This window comes from Amblyomma mixtum, chromosome 3, assembly GCF_055824585.1.
Source record: "Amblyomma mixtum isolate Tamu chromosome 3, ASM5582458v1, whole genome shotgun sequence".
Taxonomy (NCBI): domain Eukaryota; kingdom Metazoa; phylum Arthropoda; class Arachnida; order Ixodida; family Ixodidae; genus Amblyomma; species Amblyomma mixtum.
Genome location: NC_143014.1, coordinates 242,411,815 through 242,431,130, shown reverse-complemented (window position 1 = coordinate 242,431,130; position 19,316 = coordinate 242,411,815). Strand labels below are relative to the sequence as shown.

General features: G+C 45.9%; 1 protein-coding gene across 1 annotated transcript in view; it reads left to right on the top strand.

The window, feature by feature from the left end:
• LOC149354197 (sodium-coupled monocarboxylate transporter 2-like) overlaps nt 1-19,316 on the top strand; it is a 71,650-nt gene that overhangs the window by 18,417 nt on the left and 33,917 nt on the right. The window contains exons 2-4 of the mRNA XM_089577469.1: nt 13,614-13,679; nt 13,765-13,816; nt 14,362-14,429. Coding sequence (XP_089433595.1) covers nt 13,614-13,679; nt 13,765-13,816; nt 14,362-14,429 — 186 coding nt within the window. The remainder of the gene's footprint in view (nt 1-13,613; nt 13,680-13,764; nt 13,817-14,361; nt 14,430-19,316) is intronic.

Here is a 19,316-nt window from a genome sequence, read left to right as displayed (position 1 = left end):
CTACAATTTTTGATCAAGAGTCGATAATGTTTAAGATAAGGAGAGCCCACCTTGCGTTTCATGCCATGCAAACGAGCAGTTCAGTTTTTGCACAGATATACGTAAGCAACCTCCGCGTGGGACTGCAGTCGTCGGAATCATCGCATTCCTGGGAGAACTTTGCGCAAGCACAGTAAGTGCTAAATGGATTTACTATTATCTTCAAGCACTCATTTCGCTGATACACAACTTTTTTGCCTAACGATTGCAAGCAGCAGAAAAAAGCTAGACAGCGGTTCAACTCTGCCGAACGAAGTTTCACGTAGCGAAAGCTGTCGGTGGCAGAAGTAGTTGAGACCGACGTGTCGCCGGTGGCTTAATTGCCTTCGTCGCTTCTCCGCTTCTTTACGCCGTCTCTTGGCAAGTCACTCTTCTCGTTCTTCTGGTGTTTCCACCGCTCGTTTAGCTTTGCCAGTCTCATTTTTCCCCTGACGAGCCCGCTCCCGGCGAGCGATGTGTGCCGGATGGTCAGAAGTTGCTTGCCGCAATGTTCGAAGATGTAGTTGACTATACGTGCGCTCCTCAGCGCGCTCTCCTTCCTCCATAGCGTCTAAGTCAAGCGCACAGCTCTGCTTATACATACCCCATACCTGACGTCACAACTGTGAATTAAATCACGCGACACAACGTGATTACCACGTGTCTTTCTTACTGCCTCTGCCGACAACTTGCAAGGTCAAACTTCCATGTCAAAGTTCAAGACCAAAGGTCAAAGGTAAAAATCAAAGGTCAAAAGTCAAGGTCAAATGTCAAGGTCAGAGGGCAAGGTCAATGGTGAAGATCAAAGTTGAATGTTAAAGTTCAAGGTCAAAGGTGGACCACTAAGTGGACCCCACATGGTTAGGTATATGTACATAGCAACACTAGCCATGACTTCTCTCAAGGTCGTTTCAAGGTAATTCGGTGGCTCACGGCGAAATGCGTCCCAACTATAGTAGTGTAGCTTTTTTTCTACAAAAAACAGCGAGCAGTCCTGTACAGCCTCGGGAGTCGGAGCAGTCGCGCGACGCCGGGGTGAAATGAAGACAGCGGCTGCTATCCGTCGGTGCGGGCCGTGAAGTATTAGAGTCGCGTTGTGTATTCCCAGCAGCTTAGTTTTGCAAAAGAGTTCTACCAGCTGAAAAAAATGTAATTTCGGCAAACACACGCACACAGCTACTGAAGCATCCATGCAGCGGGGAAGCCGTCGCATTCGCCACTTTCCGTTTGCTCCTTTCGTGCTGCAAGCACTCAGTTAAGGCGGCGACGGAACGCCACTGCCCCGTTCTTCACGGCGCACATCGGCAAAGGCATGCACGGGACGTTCCGCTTTTCACACACGGTAGCACTTGGCTGCTAAAGAGAGGCCACACACATAATATACAAATAGCATACTTCTATGTGTAAATAAAACAGCAGAGGCCCATGCATCGATTCCTGTTTGCTCATCAATAAGAAGACGGGCGCCACAAAAAAAAGTGGCTTTCCCAATGATAGCTAAGCTCGCGTACTGTGCTGTAGGCTTCCGAAAGGAAAACACTGGAAATGCGTTTTATTTCGCTAAGCTAAAAAAAAATGTGCATGCATGCAAGCACCTTAACACAGCGAACAGCGCACAGCAGACGAAGCGGGCGGCTATGCCCTTGTGACGTCGTCGAGCAGAGGTCGCCAGATCAGCTAGCTGTTTGTAAAAAGAAATGAAAAAAAAACTCGTTTTAAAAATAACGATCGCGCCGAATCAACGGAAACATCGGAGAATTGTAGTTTGACGTGGGGGAATTAAATGCAATAAAGAGCGTATCACTGAAAATAGGCTGTCAATGCCCCATTAAGAGACAGGAACAGGCAAACGTGGGCCAGGTAAGAAACGTAGGTGAATTACATCCTAGTCGAAATCAAGATGAAGAAATGAGCTTATGTAATACAAAGGATGAAGTCCGATGGTTGTTAAAAGTAACGGTCTGGATTTCAAAAGAAGGCAAGCGTAAAAGTGGGCGGCAGAAATTGAGGTGGGTGTACGAGGTAAAGAAGTGTGCAGGGATAAGGCGGCCGCAGCTGGCAGAGGACGAAGTTAATCGAGAGCTATGGGAAAGCCCTTTCCCTTGCAGAGGGCGTAAGCAAACTGATGATGATGATGACATATATTTCTTGGGAGAAAAAAAAAAACTTCCTTTTAGTAAGCCTTACAATGATCTAACGATTGGAAGGGACGGCTGACGTTCCAAAAACAGCTGCAAAAAAGGCTCTAAAGGTATCTGTAGCGTGACCAAGGCACGAACAGATAGGACACCTGACATTCCAAAAACAGCTGCAAAAAGGCTCTAAAGATATGTGTAGCGTGACCAAGGCACGAACACATAGGACACACACAAAAAAGCTCTAACTTCCAACAATGGCATACTGCGCAAAGGAAAGGTAGTTTTTATGCCATTGAATCACAGTCTGAACATCAGCGCAGAACAAGACAAGCTAGTTACAGTTGTCACCCAGATATGCCAGTTTCTTTGATAGCTGTGCCACACAGGAGTTGCTAGCATTTTGATTTCCCAAAACTGCGATCCATTTGGCCTCAATAATTGAACATGTGAGTCGGTTTTTGTAAATTTTAAATCAACACATTTGTTTAGGAGCGGCATACCTTGGCACTCGCGGCAGTGGGCTGAGAAACCTTCACCGTACATTTTCTCTATGTCACGACCATGTTCTCGAAGCCTATCATTCAGACATCTGCCTGTTTGGCCTACATATTGCATTCCATATGAAAGAGGTATCTCTTATACCTTGTTTTAGAAGTCAAGGAATTTTAAGCCTTGTTTCTTTGTACAACTTGTCACTTATTTAACTCCCATCGCCTTTTTAATGCACAAAGCATTCAGTTTGCTCGGTGCCGAAAAGACCACTCTAGCCTCTGCCCGTTGCGCTATTTTTTTTTTTCAGCTTACGAAAGTTGGAAATAATGGCAACTGTTTCTTTCTTAAGCTGAACCTCCTGATAGACACCCGTTTTCCGCAGGCACAACTTCTTCAAAACACCTTCTCTCACAAATTCAAGAACACGGGGAGGGCAACCAACTTCTTGCAAGCGTTTGCACTGCTGTAAAAAAAAACTCCCCTGCATGAGGTGAGGAACAGACTTCTTGACGACATTAAGGAAGGCAAGACGTGCAACAGATGTTTTCACAAGTTTTGAGTGAGCTGAATAAAATGGCAACAATGGTTTCTCGCCATGTGGCTTGAACATCCAGTACACCCGATACTGATGAATGAAGTCGATGTCAATTGCACCAGTGCTAACACCAGCTCAAATGTCTACATTTTTTAAAAATTCTGTGATAGCCTATTTGAGTATCCCAGAATGTTCCTTCTCCTATGGGCTGCATCACAAATACTCATCGACGAAGTAACCAGAGCCTTGGATGCACAAATCGACGGTAGCTTCAATGCAGATCCTTAACCACACTGGCGGAATTCTTTGCTCGTATGGACTCGTATTGACTGTTGTCATCAATACAAAAAACTGCAACTCTGGAGAAGAAGTTGACTTTCTGAGACACCACACTGCTCCACCCTGTACTTGCCCATTAGCAGCAGGATCCCAAATCTTCAAGGTGATGGCAGGAATACATTGGGGCTGCAATTGTCGCTCTATGGTTCTCCTTCATAAGGCCTATGTTGCAGCCCTTTTGCGACATAGTTTACCGATTTCGCAGAAAATGTCTCCAACAAATATGAGGACGCTATAGGCAGCGCGAAACACCTGCCTGCGGATCTGCCTTGGCCTACCGAACAGCTCCTCCACCTTGGGAACAGTTGCGCAAGCAGGATGTTCACCGCTCAAAGTCATCGCCGCTCAGGTAACGATTCTAACCCATTTACGTCATGTACTCCAGGGTGAAAAACATTTCCTGCACCGAGTCCATATAACCCACAGCAATTCCTGCTTTGGTGAAGCTGTGCAGCTATTGTGTCTTCCTGCCATCACACAGCCACATAAACATACTAGCTCCAGCTTTTCCTCCTTGGACTCTTTCAGCTCTTGTAATCAAACATTTCATACCGGGTGTTACTGCGAAGAACGGCATGCTGCAGGCTGCGCTGTTACAAGCTGCTCTGAGCTACTTAGCTGAGAAGTATTCGCAAGACACACACATCTTCACTGATGGCTCAACTTCTCACGACTCCTCAACATGCGGCCTTTTTGTGCCCTCTTCAGGCCAAATGCTTTCATGGCAACTAAAGCGTAGGACATCCTCCATCACAGAAGAGCTATACGGAAGAAAAGAAGCTGTGTCCTATATCCTGCGCCAAAACCCAGGACGCTGGGTAATCTTCACGGACTCACAAGGAGCGCTACAAACCTTGTCCAACCTACTGAAAAGAACAAATCAACAGCTAATTTCCCATGACATTGGATACCGGCACCATTTGGCTGTTGCTGAAGGCCGCTGTAAAATTTTCGAATCAATTCCAGCTCAGTGCGGCATCCTGGCCAACGATAGAGCAGCCGAAACAACCCGCAAAGGCCTACAGCACAGTAACTACAAGAGCATCTTCTTCACACAATCAGATGCGACCCAACTCACCAAACCATATACCCAGGATGAAAAGAACCGCCTCTGGAACTCGCCAAGTTATCATTACCCCTTTCTGTATTTCATCGTCCCACAGCTCAAATCAAGACTACCACTCGGACTTCCGTATCATCTAGAAACAATTTATCATCGCCTTCGTCTTCATGTGGCATTTACGAACAGTCTACGATACCGTTTCAAGCAAGCACACAGTCCGTATTGTGAAAACTGCGGCTCAATTGAGACTGTACTTCATTATCTTTTCGCATGTCCAGAGTACGCCAACGAACTTGCGCACTATAAACAATGCATGCAGTCCATAACCCAAGTGCAACTCACAGTGGACTCTATATTAGGTCCTTTAGGTTGCTAGAGACAGCAGCGACGTGCAGTAATATTCTTATTTGCCTATTTAGACGCTATTGGTGTTTCAGACAAACTCTAAATTGCCGAACACTTGATCACCCCGCTGTACATGCACAGAACTTGATTTCGGTCTCTTCCAAAGAAGACATCATGCAGTGAGCTATTGCGTTGCAAGCCTCTTCAATGACCGCACTCTTTTCTACCACCCTTCTTCCATCTTTGCTCCCCTATTCCCTCCCCTACGCAGAGTAGCATGTCAGTGAATATTCACGCCGGCTAAAATCTCTGTTTTTCATTAAAGAGCTCTCTCTCTCTGATGGAAAAAACTAAATATAACTTATTTTTCAGCAATCAAGCGAAAATGGAGTCTAGTGCAGCACAGACGCAGTGGACGCAGAAGGCCCTAGTCTTTAAGAAAATCATGAAACAGTTGAAAATAATAACGCTTCTGAACGCTTTCAGCATATTTAACACCGTTATTGCAGACAATTGTAAGAATACTGTTTACACTGCACACTGCAACACTGCATCAAAAACAATTAGCTAAACTAGGGTACTGCGTAGTTAACACATTTGGCGACAGCCGTCATGTTTAGACCAAGCCGTAGTCTAGTTCTACCGATATTTTTTTCCTTCTCCTCCTTTGTGCCTCCGCGACGGCGCCCTTGCATTTTTTTCCCTTCTTCGTCTCTAATTTTTCACCCTTTCTTCTTTCTCTTCTTTCTTTTCGTGTTCTCTATTGGCCGCTTGTAACAACGGACTTCAGTTATACGGTGGCGCAGGGTGGGCTCCCAGTAATGGCTCTCGCCGTAAAAAGTTTGTGAACCTTTAGTGCTCTTTTCAAAAATTTTCTCGCTCACAGACCGGCTGAACTAAATGCGCCCGGTCTCCAGTGGCAGACCACACGGTAACCATGCACACCCGACATTTTGAATATAGCTGATCATTTTCTTATATGGCATACGAAAATCATAAAGGATCTCGAAAATAAAGTGGACACTTCGCATTCATACGGCAGTTTTGTGAAAATAATCGCAGCATCTGTGTTCCGAGAACATTGTAGCTGGCACGCTCTGAAGAACCCATGCATGTCGTTGCAGAGTATTCGCATTCATTCATGACTGCCAGCTTTAACGAACAGATCCTCCGGCTGACTGTTTCTTTGAACCCTGCTCATGTCTGGGTTAGCGTCTGTGAGGGCATTCTACGAAGTAAGTCATTAAAACAGCCTGACGCCTTGGATCCAGGCTTCTCTTAGAAGGCAGAAAATCGTGTTTATTCCGTACATTCATGGCTTCTCACATCGACTAGAAAAGATTCGCATTCATTCATGACTGCCAGCTTTACCGAACAGATCCTCCGGCTGACTGTTTCTTTGTACCCTGCTCATGTCTAGGTTAGCGTCTGTGAGGGAATTCTACGAAGTAAGTCATTAAAACAGCCTGACGCCTTCCAGGCTTCTCTTAGACGGCAGAAAATCGCGTTTATTCCGTACATTCATGGCTTCTCACATCGACTAGAAAAGATTCGCATTCATTCATGACTGCCAGCTTTAACGAACAGATCCTCCGGCTGACTGTTTCTTTGTACCCTGCTCATGCCTGGGTTAGCGTCTGTGAGGGCATTCTACGAAGTAAGTCATTAAAACAGCCTGACGCCTTCCAAGCTTCTCTTAGAAGGCAGAAAATCGCGTTTATTCTGTACATTCATGGCTTGTCACATCGACTAGAAAAGATTGGGAAAAAGCAATGCTGAAGTTGTTGTTTTTTTTTCGCTTCAGAAAAGCTCCAAAAACTGTTTGGTTTGGTTTGGTTTATGGGGTTTAACGTCCCAAAGCGACTAAGGCTATGAGAGACGCCGTAGTGAAGGGCTCCGGAAATTTCGACCACCTGGGGTTCTTTAACGTGCACTGACATCGCACAATACACGGGCCTCTAGAATTTCTCCTCCAAAGAAATTCTAGCCGCCGCGGCCGGGATCGAACCCGCGTCTTTTGGGTCAGCAGCCGAGCACCATAGCCGCTGAGCCACCGCGGCGGCCCAAAAACTGTGTAGACTGACCAATCCAGGCGCCTCTCACAGACTTGGGTGCAAGAAGACACATGCGGACAACTTCATCAAATGTGCGGAATCAGTCGCCTATAGTGTACTCACTTCTTGTTGTAAGACCTATGTACGTCAGAGTGCGAGGTGTGTGAATGATCGCCTCCGTGAACACTGGATAAATTTCATGGACGGGTACGAGGGGTTCCTCGATCTGCACTGTAGGAAACGTCAATCAAGTGAAGTTCTTAGTGCAATACCCAGTTCTGGCCCAAGAGAAGACCCCTGTGCGACATCTAACTGTTCACCAGTCTATCAAGATTGCACCATCATCACAAATAGAAGCTGCCAACTATCGCGCGACACAATCGAGGCAGAGTTGACTGACCGTTTGGGGGATATCTGTGGTTCCAAGCAGTCTATCGCGCTGTTTTCGAAGGAATTGCAATATTTTGCCTGTAACTGATTATTTTGCTCGTGGCACATGCGGGATGTCAGACCACGACATGCCTACATTTTCTGCTGTGCGGTTCATAATAAATTGCCCTTGGCGTCATCAAATTTTGAATTGATAACTCTCGTCGTGAATTGCAGGAGTATCAAAAACAAAACTGAAGAATTTGCTACTCTTGTTTCCTCTGTAAAACCTCATTGTTATAATTGGCACTGAATCATGGCTGAATAATTCCGTTCTCAGCTCTGAAGTATTTCCCACCGGTTATGACGCGTACCGTAGTGATCGACACTTGCATGGTGGGGGGATGTTCTTACTTATTGACCAATGTTTTAGCTCTTCATTAATAACAGCGCCTCTAGATGGTTGCGAGTCAGTATGGTGTAATCTTCGCCTAAACAATGGAAAGAATTTGGCTATTGGCTCTGTCTACCGTCCTCCTTCCGCTACCAACCCTGACGCTTTCAGTTCGTTGTCTGAATTTCTACTCAGCTTAAAAAATGACTTTCTTTTTGGTGGGGACTTTAACATGCCTGATTTCAAATGGGTAGACTACAAACCTCTTCGTGCGAATCATTCTTCATTATCTTCATCTTTTTATGAATTAATTACTACTAATGACCTATATCAGTACGTCACTGAACCTACACGAGAAACTGAGCACTCATCTTCAGTGTTAGATTTACTTTTCTGCAACCGGCCTTCAGTAGTGCGTGACACGGTGGTCATACCGGGAATAAGCGACCACAGTTGTGTTGTCGCTAATGTTCGGCATTTTCCTTATTTAATTTCAAAAGGTCGATCACGAAAGGTTTTCTTTTTTAATAAGGGAGACTATACGTCAATGAGGAACAAACTTGCGTCTTTCCTTCCTGAATTTATTGATCTTAACCACAATTTAGATTGTAGTTCCCTTTGGGAAGTATTCAAGAATAAGCTGGAATGCCTAATTGATCAATATATCCCATCTAAAAGCCTTTCCGGAAAGCGCCGCCGCGACAAACCGTGGATCACACGGCAAACCAGACAGCTTATCAGGAAAAAACATCGCCTTCTAGAATCATACAAAAAAAATCGATGCCCTGCAGTATTGCAATCGATTCGGGCTCTTGGCAGTACACTAAAAACTGAAATTAAAGCTCTTAAAGATAGCTTTTTAAATGACTTGGGATCAAAACTGCGTAATAATCCTAAGGAATTGTGGACGTTTTTGAAACACAATGGACGTGAACAAGTCGGAATACCGAATTTAGACCATGATGGTGAAGTTATTACTAATGATGGTGATAAGGCATGCTGCTTTAAAGGGAAGCTGAAACGGTTTTTTGATAATTCGAGGTTATTCAAGAATTCGAATCTATCAAGCTTCTAGATGAACCATGCAAAGTATTTTTCCACCAGCATTTAAAATGGTGACATAATCGTCGATTAAAACCGCGACGATGTTCAGGCTTCTCCTCACTACGCTGGAGGAGTGCAAGGAAACTCGGCAGTGACGTCATTATCGCCGAAACTTCAGATGTCCGCTGCTTGCGCCTGCATGCTGCTGTGCGTCGTCAGATGGCGCCAAACAATGCATTGTGAGCTTCACCTTCGATGGCGTCGGTTTTCTTCCATGAAATAACCCTTTCTTCGCTGTAAACGTAGTGCCGTCATACGTGACGTCATTATCGGGGCCTGTGCCCGTCGCTGTGCACTTCAGAGAAGCCTGAACACCGACAACGACTTTATTCGGTCATTACGCCACCATTTCAAATGCTAGAGCAAAACGATTTCGCAGGCTTTACCAGCACATTTCGCACATTCGGCCACCTTAAACTCAGAGAATTCTAAAACCGCTTCAGTTGCCCTTTAATGCTTTTTTTCAGTCTTCTTTTGCGCCATTGTGCTACATCGGAGAACTTCCGTTAACTCGTGAATCTGTCACTGAAACCATGTCTGAATTGGTTTTTACTCACCAAGGTGTGTCAAAATTGCTTAGTGATGTGAATTCATCTTCTGCCGGTGGTCCTGATGGTGTTCCTAACTTTGTTTTAAAGTCTTGTGCGAATGAAATATCTTACTACTTAGTCATCTTGTTCCGATCATCACTTAAGTCGGCGTCTCTGCCAAATGACTGGAAAAATGCTAATGTGGTACCAGTGCATAAGAGTGGTTCAAAAAGCTCTGTTGTTAATTACCGACCGATTTCTTTAACGAGTGTGTGTTGTAAAACGTTGGAGCACATAATATATAGTGCAGTCATAAAACACCTTGACTCTCATGGGTATTTTACAGAAGTTCAGCATGGCTTTAGGTCAGGTTTTTCCTGTACTACTCAGTTGCTTGAGTTTAGTAATGATCTGGTTTCTTCCTTTGACCGTGGCTCTCAAATAGATTGCGTATTTCTAGATTTTAAGAAAGCCTTCGACTCTGTACCTCATTTACTATTGTTACATAAGTTACGTTGTCTTGGTCTGCACCCCAGTGTCATCGATTGGCTTCATTCGTATCTTCAGGGCCGCATGCAGCGTGTTTTGATTAATGGTTCGCACTCAGATTATGTAAACGTTTCCTCAGGTGTACCGCAGGGGTCTGTTCTTGGACCCCTTCTTTTTCTGATTTATATCAATGATATTGTCTTGGATCTTACCTGCAAATTTCGGCTCTATGCTGACGATTGTGTCGTTTACACTGTTGTGGAAAATTCCTCTGATGCGTTAAAACTACAGCGAAACTTGGATTCCATCCAGTCCTGGTGCTTAAAATGGCAAATGTCTTTGAATGCCACAAAATGCCAATTTGTCTCTTTCACTCGAAAGCGTTCCCCATTACAAACAAATTACTCACTACATAATGTTCCCTTGCAAAAAGTACTTGAATACAAGTACCTCGGCGTTTATTTTTCATCTAACCTAACATGGACGAGGCAAGTTGAGTACACTACATCCAAAGCCTGCAGAATGCTTAATTTCTTAAAAAGAAATTTCAATAAAGCACCGTCTAATGTCAAACAACTCCTGTATTTCACTTACATCCGACCAATTCTTGAATACGCCTGTCCTGTATGGGACCCCCAGTTTGCTTACTTATGTGATATGCTCGAGCGCGTCCAAAATAATGCTGCGAGATTTGTGTCCAATAATTACAGCTTCTCAACTAGTGTCACGTCTCTTAAAAACCACCTTGGCTGGGGATCTTTAGCTAACCGTAGGAAACATTTGAGATTACAAAAGACCGGTATCTGCTTCAACCTCATTTTTTTTTTTTTCGAGTTGATCATCAGTGGAAGATCCGAGAGATTAAGTGTCGCACAGATGTTTATAAAACCTCGTTCTTTCCACGGACGATCAATGAGTGGAACAGGCTACCAGCCGGCGTCACTGAGTGCTGCACGGAAGGTCAATTCCGCGCATTTTTATCTGATGTGTGACGTGGCACGCAGTTGTCTTGCGCGTGTCTTTTCCATTTCATTAGTGTTATTTTATTTCTGGAGCGTGGTTGTCTTCCTTCAGTGCATGTTTTTTCTCATCTATTAGTTGTGTGATTATATTTCTGTTATTACGTGTATCTTTCGGCCAAATGAGCAGACGTTATTGTGTTTTCCCCCCTGCAGGTTTCCCGCCCTTGGGCGCTGCAGGTATCTGTAATAAATAAATAAAAAAAGTTAGCGCTCGCGTGTTCCTGTCTTCCTTCGCCGTCCTCTTCCTGTTGTGCGCTAAAACATTTCTGTCAATGCTCGCATCTGCTCCATTTCCGTGACCCTTAAGTTCCGAATGGCAACTGATGCCACTCTGCCGCAAGAACGTGGAACGCCTCGAATATACACATCCTTCATATGTTCTGGAAGCCAGAGGAGTTTCATCTTGACTACCTTCCGCTCATGGTCAGTTACGATGCACCGACTGTTTTTTACTTGTGGTTCTCCGGTATTAGCCAGTTTGCCTTCGCTAACACTTACTTGCAGGTAACCTTCCAAGCATGAAACATCTTAAACTGTCCGATGGAACTAATATCACTCAAGTTGACGACAGAACGCAGAGTGTCTCGAAAGTCCTGAGCACAGCAGGGACGTCCGGCGATCCACATGCAGAAACACAGAACTGAAGATGAGCTTACCCGTAGCATCTCCAACAACTGGCTCAAACTGGTAGCTGCTCGAGCTGCGGGTTGAAAATCGTCACCTTCCACCCCTTTCATCCGTTCGTTCTTTGGTACCAAGTGCTAGTTTTTTAAACTGCCGCTATGGCAGTGGAATTTAGCCGTCTGAGTATAGAGGCAGGAAGGCTCGCGTATCTGTTTTTACGTAGCCGCACAACAAGGTGAAAAGGCGGCCCAACGCGTCTGTAAGGCCGATGTACAACGGGCGAGCGCTACAGCGCGTTAAAGAGAGAAGGCAGTGACGTAGACTGAGCACCGAGCCCAGCACAAGAAACAGAATGAGGTGAGCGCGGCGGCCCGCAAAGCGCCAAAAGCGGGAAAGGAAGGCAAAGCACCTGCTCAGATAAGATAAGCAGCTGATCGCGAAGCCCGCTCAAGCTGCGAAAGCAGCCAGGAAAAGCATATGTGAGCTGCCCAAAAAGGAAAGGTGCGTTAAAAGATGGGACAAACTCACCAGCCAATAAACGTGGCCGATACATGGCTTCTACTATCTTTGAGCAGCTCTAGAACGCGCTACACCCATTACCGGCTATGAATTTGATGCTTGCATCTACCCTCGATTTTCGTGCACTTCTATGAGACGTAGTGCACTCAGAGCTCTCAATATCGCCATGAGCCGCAGTGGGGCTGGCAGACCTGCGTGCTGCCATGCTCTGCAGGAGAAACCCTACACGAGACGGGACGAAAGGGAAAGCGAATTTTTGAGGTGGCGTTGTCAGTCCCCACTTGTTCACACTGCTCGAAAGCAGTGGAGCCTCTGTTAGATTTTTGAAATGGCAGTTAGTGGAATGCTATGGTCACCCTCAGGTTTTCTGGCTCACAACAGGCGATTTTTTTTGTTCGCATCCCTGAGTTGTTCGAAATTTCCTGGCGTTCTAGTAATGGAAAACCTGCCACGATGCACATCACTTATAGCTGTGCTGCGGTGATGTTGATCGCTTTAGGCATGTGTGATATGGGCTTGTTCGTATCAACTCATGTATTACGCTTTACACACCGCGCGAGAGACATGATTCTTCAGAAATATTCCATGTTTGTCGCACTCCTTGCCACTGGAGTCAGTCAACCAATACCTTGCAGGTTTGCATAGGTTTGCTGCACGAAAACTTCAGAAACAAATTTACTGCACGGTTACGGTGATGTAACGTGAAATTCAGCGACAGAGGGTGCTCAAATGGTATGTAGTGATGTAGGCAGTCGGAACCACCTCTTGCAGGATAGACTGGACAGCCGACGCTAATCCAGAAACGGAGCCAATACGGCGCCAATGCGGAAACGCAGCGATCCCGTATACGGAGAAAGTGTAACCGAACGGATTGTCCCGAAATTGCCTCTAAAAGTCCTTCGTGAAACCTTCGATTCTCCTCACTACCTTTACTACGGCTTCTGTGGCACGCGCTATACGGGGTCTTCACGCCGACGCCTGTCAGCCTAAAGCACGAATTGTGGGCATTGACGGGCTCGCTGCTTTCTTTCCTGGTCTTGAGCATGTAGGAATGCTTACGCTGCAGCAAGATGTCGGCTTTCCAACCAGATCTGATAGAGGGAACGCTGCGTAGCCGGTCCTGACAGCTGACCAGCCTACGAGCTTATGATGCGGACATCGTGAGACCAGCATCTCGGGGTTTGAGACCATAACAGCTCTCGCTGTAAGAAAAATGAATGCTCTATCGCAAGCATGCAGTTGTGCCTGCTATAATGGGATACAACTTAGAAAAACAGCATTTGATAACACTGGTCTATGGTCCTCGACGCCCTGTATTACTCCGCTAGCCAATCAGAACTTTTTGTAAAAGACTTCAGGTTTTTAATTCTTGACCTTACTAAACAATTCAAGTATCAGAATTTCAGAACATCTTTTTTTCTTGTGATTAATTTTTTGTTTATGTAGCAAGAAAAGTTTAAACAATGGATTTCAACAACGGCGGAGCTTCAATGCAGACGAGTTGTATCCGACTATAGACAGGATTTTACGCCAGTTTCTTAGTTTCGTTGAACACAACAGCACATTTGTTTCTTTCAGTACTTGAGGATGCGCTATGGGGACAAAGTTGGATTGACATCCTGCGTGCTCTACTTTTTTTTAAGTGTAAGTATTGTTGAGACCGTGTAGAATAGTAAACATTGGGATGAAATTTTGCTCATTCGTTGTACTCTATACCGGCATCTTACAGCAAACCATGGGAGCTGTGGCGATATTTCCCGCAGCGGCGGCCGTTGCAACGAGCAAGTACTCTTACAATATCGTTGAATATTTAATAACTAAAACTACACACGCAGCTACTGCTGACGTGTGCATTTATTCCATCTTAGGTAGCTTCAGGAGAGGCTTTATAGCAGCCCTTGGAAATGTTTTTTTGCAAGTAATTATATAAACTAATTTTCTTTCTGTCTAGAAGCATAACAAAATATAGTGCTGCTGAAATGTTGATACGCGCCGGAAATCATTCATTCGTTCATGTATCTTCGTAAAGGGTTTATGTCATAGCTTTCTATGGCACCGCAAAGTAATATACTTTTTTTTTATCCTGTTTGAAACTGATTTTTGAAAGAAAGCGTTGGTGGGAAGTAAGGAAATTCTTCTTACACCGGCTGTTTGCGCCAAATTTCAACCGATGCATTCAATTCGGGGGTCTGGTGAATTAAATATGAGTTCATTGCTCGTGCAGAAATTAGCCCATGCTTTTGCGGCAGTGTTGAATGTAATACGGATGTATAATACGTTCTATTTGTGATGACATATTTTGAAACTACTGACGTTATTGTTGCAGTTTTTGGCCTGTCGGCCAACTGGTGTAGTTTTACTATTGGTTTAGCCGGCTGCATCTACACCGCGTTGGTAAGTCAGATTTCTTTTTTTCTTTTCTTTTCTTTTCTTTGCGCATTTACAGCAAAAGTAAGCTTTTCAGCACGTCTAAGTGCTCGTAATGAGGTGGCTTCGTTTGTGTAAGTGGTGCAAGGCGTCTCTTTCAGTAGCACATGAGGCAAGCATGTCAACTGGCATCAGTATTATGTGCATGAAGAAAATGTAGCTACGAATTTCATTCCCGAACGTATAAACAACAGGAGATAAACTAGACGTCTATGAGACGAGAAATGGAGGTCAGAAGATAACTGGGGCGCCGAGGTCCTGACAAATGAGCGGAGCACAACTGCTTGTCTTCAATAACTCCTCCAATAACTGATTGTGCGGACAACGCGTAGCACATTAAACAAGACTGAAACTTGAGAAATTTATTAAGGACTATCTAACACGACGCCTCCGATTGGGTGATCTCAGTCTGAACCAGGTAGCCTTTCAACCCCCTGCAAGTGCGGGGGGTTGAACTGGTGCTGCTTCCAGCGTCTCTCGCGCTACAAAGCCGGTGTACTTAAGCATTACCTGAATGCTCTTGTAAAGTTGATGCAAGTACTTTCGCGAATAGTTCGCAGCCTTGCAAATGCTTTGTGGGCCTAAGTGAAGTAACCTAAATTTTTTTCTAGCGGGGACTTGTTTTTTATTAAGTTGTACTTTCGTTTTTCGAGAGAACGAGAATGTCTAAAAACGAATTAAGCGTCATAAAACAAGACTAAACTCCGGGCTGTAACGAGTACATAATTTTTTCGCTCACTTTATACCAGCCGTTATAGTTAAGAGGCTATGGCATTCGGCTGCTGAGTCGAAGTCAAAACATTCGCAGATTATCAATGCGATTCATGCATGCGGCAGAGTTTGCGTTAGCATTAGTACCCTCCACAACCTTCCCGTGCGTCGCACCCCTCTCCACTCTCCTCATCTCTGCTTTGATTGGCGACAACGGTTTCCCTCTAATCCTCTTATCCTCCCACCCTCTACCCTCTCTCCTTTTCCTCTACCTCCTTTCTCTCCCCTGCTAGCGGAGAGGAGGCCTTCCCTCTCTCGACTTTGCCTCTTAACCACCGTGGCTTTAGGTGTCATCCTATATCCCTATTCCCTCTACCTCATCTCCCCTGAGAGTGCAGATGGGGACTTCGCTCCCCATCTTCGTCCACGAACCAAGCAACTGGGGAGAGGAAGGACAGAAAAAAACGCGACGAAACACCGCGAGGAGACCCAAAGAGCAAAATAGGGCTTTGGGAGGCCTGCCGCTCACCCCCCCCCCCCCCCCCCCGCCCCCCTCAACTAGACCGGGTAGCAAGCAAAAACCAAGAAAAGAATTCTTTTCAAGGCGGGGCCATGACGTAGAGATGTGACGCACTCCACCAGACACCATGCCTCCTATTAACATCGGAGGGGGAAGGGTGCTTTTTCCTTGCGGAGCCTACTCGACGACGCGCGCGAGAGAAAAATCTCGAGGAGGGAACGGAAGCAGAGGAGCATGGCGAAGTAGTTTGATTGCGATGGCTGTAACTACCCTTTCGACCAGAGGGTAGTCAGTTGCCCTTTAAAGAATCCGGAGCCCTTCACATCCCACGTCCAGAGTGCTTAAAAGGCACGTAAAATTATGTTAAAACCCATTACGAATGCAGCCTGCGCGGTGGATCAGGGGTTATGGCACTCGGCTGCTGACCCGAAAGACACGGGTTCGATCCCGGCCGCGGCGGTCGAATTTCGATGGAGGCGAAATTCTAGAGGCCCGTGTACTGTGCAATGTCAGGGCACATTAAAGAACCCCAGGTGGTCGAAATTTCCGGAGCTCTTCAATACGACGTCCCTCATAACCTGAGTCACCTTGAGACGTTAAACCCCCATAAACCAAACTAAACCAATAAGAGTTCCTGGTTGAATGCTGTATTCATGTATTTGGGGCACACAGCAGGCCACAGGTATGCGAAATGAAAGGCAGGCAGGCAGAAAAATCCCGACTCTCCAGTTTCATGAACTAAAGCATGATTCCAATCATTGGTGGTGTGCTATGGTATGGCATTCTATGGTACTGTATAGTATCGTGTAATATGTGGGGTTTAATCTCCCAATTGTGCACATGCCCTACGAGGAACGACGCGGTGGACGGCTCTGAATTAATTTAAAGTACCTGGGGTTTTACAGCGACAGGTATTAAGCGCCCGTTCCTAGGTTTTACGTCGCAATGGTAGTAGCAGTCGGTGCAACTGGTGGGTGCGTTGCCATGGGGACCACTCGGAGGTTGGTTACCATAGAAGGAGGAGGGTATGACGAAGCAGAGAAAGGCGTAACCGGTTGGTGCTTACCACCGGAAGCATCCTGAGGAGGGTTACGATGGATAAGGAGGGTACGGGGAGCGCGGGAGAAGGTGTAACCGGATTGCGCTTACTACGAGAACCGTCTGGTGGGTGGTTAGTTTGGAAGGAGGATGGTATGGCGAGAGCGTAGGAATGCGCAACCACAGGGTGGTTACCGTTGAAGGAGGTGGAGGAAGAGTATGGCGAGAGCGCAGGGGGAATGTAGCATGGTCCACCTGCGGCGGCTGCTGCGAAACGCGTTGCCTGAGAGGGTTATCGGAGGCGCCGCGCGCCTAGAGGGGCGTACTGGAGTGGAGGGCTAGTCGAAAAACGAGTGCGGGTGGAAAACTAAAAAGAGCGCTCTAGAACTATACAGATATGACCTCGCTCTCATATTCTCTTCCTCGAGACGTCGTAAAATACGAATACCTTAACAGATGTCTCTGAATCTTGCATTACACGGCGGTAACCATCCCGTGACTTTCTTAATGTGCACTGACCACACGGACATTTTTGCATTTCGCCTACATGAAAATGTGGCCGCCGCGGCCGGGATTCGATGCCACGTCTTCGGACTCGGCAGCCGAACATCATAAAGCTAAGCCAGCGTGGCGAGTAGGTTCCAAACAAAGCCAGGCCACCGCAGTGCGGGAGGAAACGCATGCTGGCACTAATGACTATATGTACACGGCTTTTTGCGTGTTTCTTCGCTTGGCATGTACAGTCGCGAAACAAGTATGTGCATGTACTGACCGGCCTCTACTACCGCTCAGGTACGAGTTTCTTTTGACAATATCTTCTTTCAGTTGGCTTCCGTTGTGACTTAACAAATAATAATAATGCTTGAAAATTAGCACACTAGCCAATTCATGCTTGCTGGGGTGGCGAATGCAACAGCCTGCGTGGAAACTGTTCGGCCACACATCGCAGCGTATTGCAACGCACACTGACTGGGATCCTCCCAAGAGGATGAGCAACCTAACCCCACCTAGGAAAAGCCTAGCCACGATGTTGCGTGCCCTAGCCTTTTCGAGGTACGCGACTTAAAGATGCTTTGCTGGGTGAAAGGAATCAGAGTTGTCCAAATAACAGTTAGTAAATTGCGCACTTTTCAACAGCGTTTTCTGAGATAGGGCGCTGCTTATCCCCCAGCTTTTTGCGCAGAACGCCTTTTTAGCATCGGCTGCAGTGAGAACACAGGGAAGTACTGAAATGCGAATTCTGAAGAGGACCTTTTTCTTACGCCTCACGTTCAGGAGAGTTCGCATCCAAGAACCCTCCATGGCTATACAGAATAGACCCATGGACCACATCACGACACCTTGTCCTACGTTTAGGCCTGCCTAATACATGCACGTACCATGATGGCGAATATTATCAGTACAAAGCGCCTGCGACCGTGGTGGTAGCGAGGCGGTATTTTAGCACAGGGATCGCTGTGAATAAAGATTCCAGAAAAAATCGCAGCATCGCTGTCAACATCACGCGAATAGCATTAGGCGAGCCTTTCCAGAAAAATGCTTCCGACTTCATCCAGAGGCGACGCGCATCGTACCAGAAACTAGATCGTAATTATGACTAAAAGTGACCCCCTTTTCATAATGAACAAACTTTTGCGAAAATAATCTGCTCTTCCCAGAAAAACAATAATCTCTGCAGTGGAAGCTTCCATTTCGTTTCTAGCCTGAAACTACTTCGCTAATTTTTCCATGTTTAGCAGCCCATTCAGACATATTTTGAAAGGAAATACACCCCGCTTAGTAAGCATTTTTGCATAACCCATGATAAATATTTGTTAATATGGACTACACCTATGTGAGGGCCATACGCTTCAAAATTTCTCACATCCTCCTTAAACTCTCTTTTATTCGAAAAAGAAAAAAAAAAGGAATTTATTCGGATGATTTAAAGACTGCTCGCATTATCTGCGCCTGCTCATTTAATTTGCCAATCGCAGGCAGATCATCGACGTCTGACTGTAATAAAAAGTCGAGTGGTTTTTAAAACATGCGAGCTAGTTTCCTTTCTGGTAAGCCACGCAGCGCAGCTCTCCCAAACACGCGACGCGCTCTACAAGTGGATTCCCTCCGCTCCTTGCAGTGAGTGTATCCGCTCTTGTTTCGAAACATATCCAAAGCTCGGTAGTGTTCGGAGCGTTCTACATGCTCTCATGCTCATCCATGCGCGACAAGCAGCGTAGATTCCAGTTGAAATTGTTCTCTCGATACAAGAATTCAAAACAGAACAGAGCAAACTTTATTTCATCTCTGGAGGAGAAAGGGGGTGACGGGTAAAAGCCGCCCGAGCGCAGCTTGACGAGCCTGGGCCCGCGCACACTTCGACAGCAGGCAGGTACACGTCCGAAAGATAAGACTGTAGCGCAGTATTTGGAACACAAAACTATATTTCGTGTCATCGTTATGTAGAGCGCACGAGCAGTGCGCACCAGAGAATAAAAACTCAAATTAGACTATTTCTTATGGCTTTCGGCTGCAGTGCATGCGCTCACCCGGCACCTAGATCAATGGGGTTCTACGTACTTCCGGACAGGCTTTCCCTCTACAGC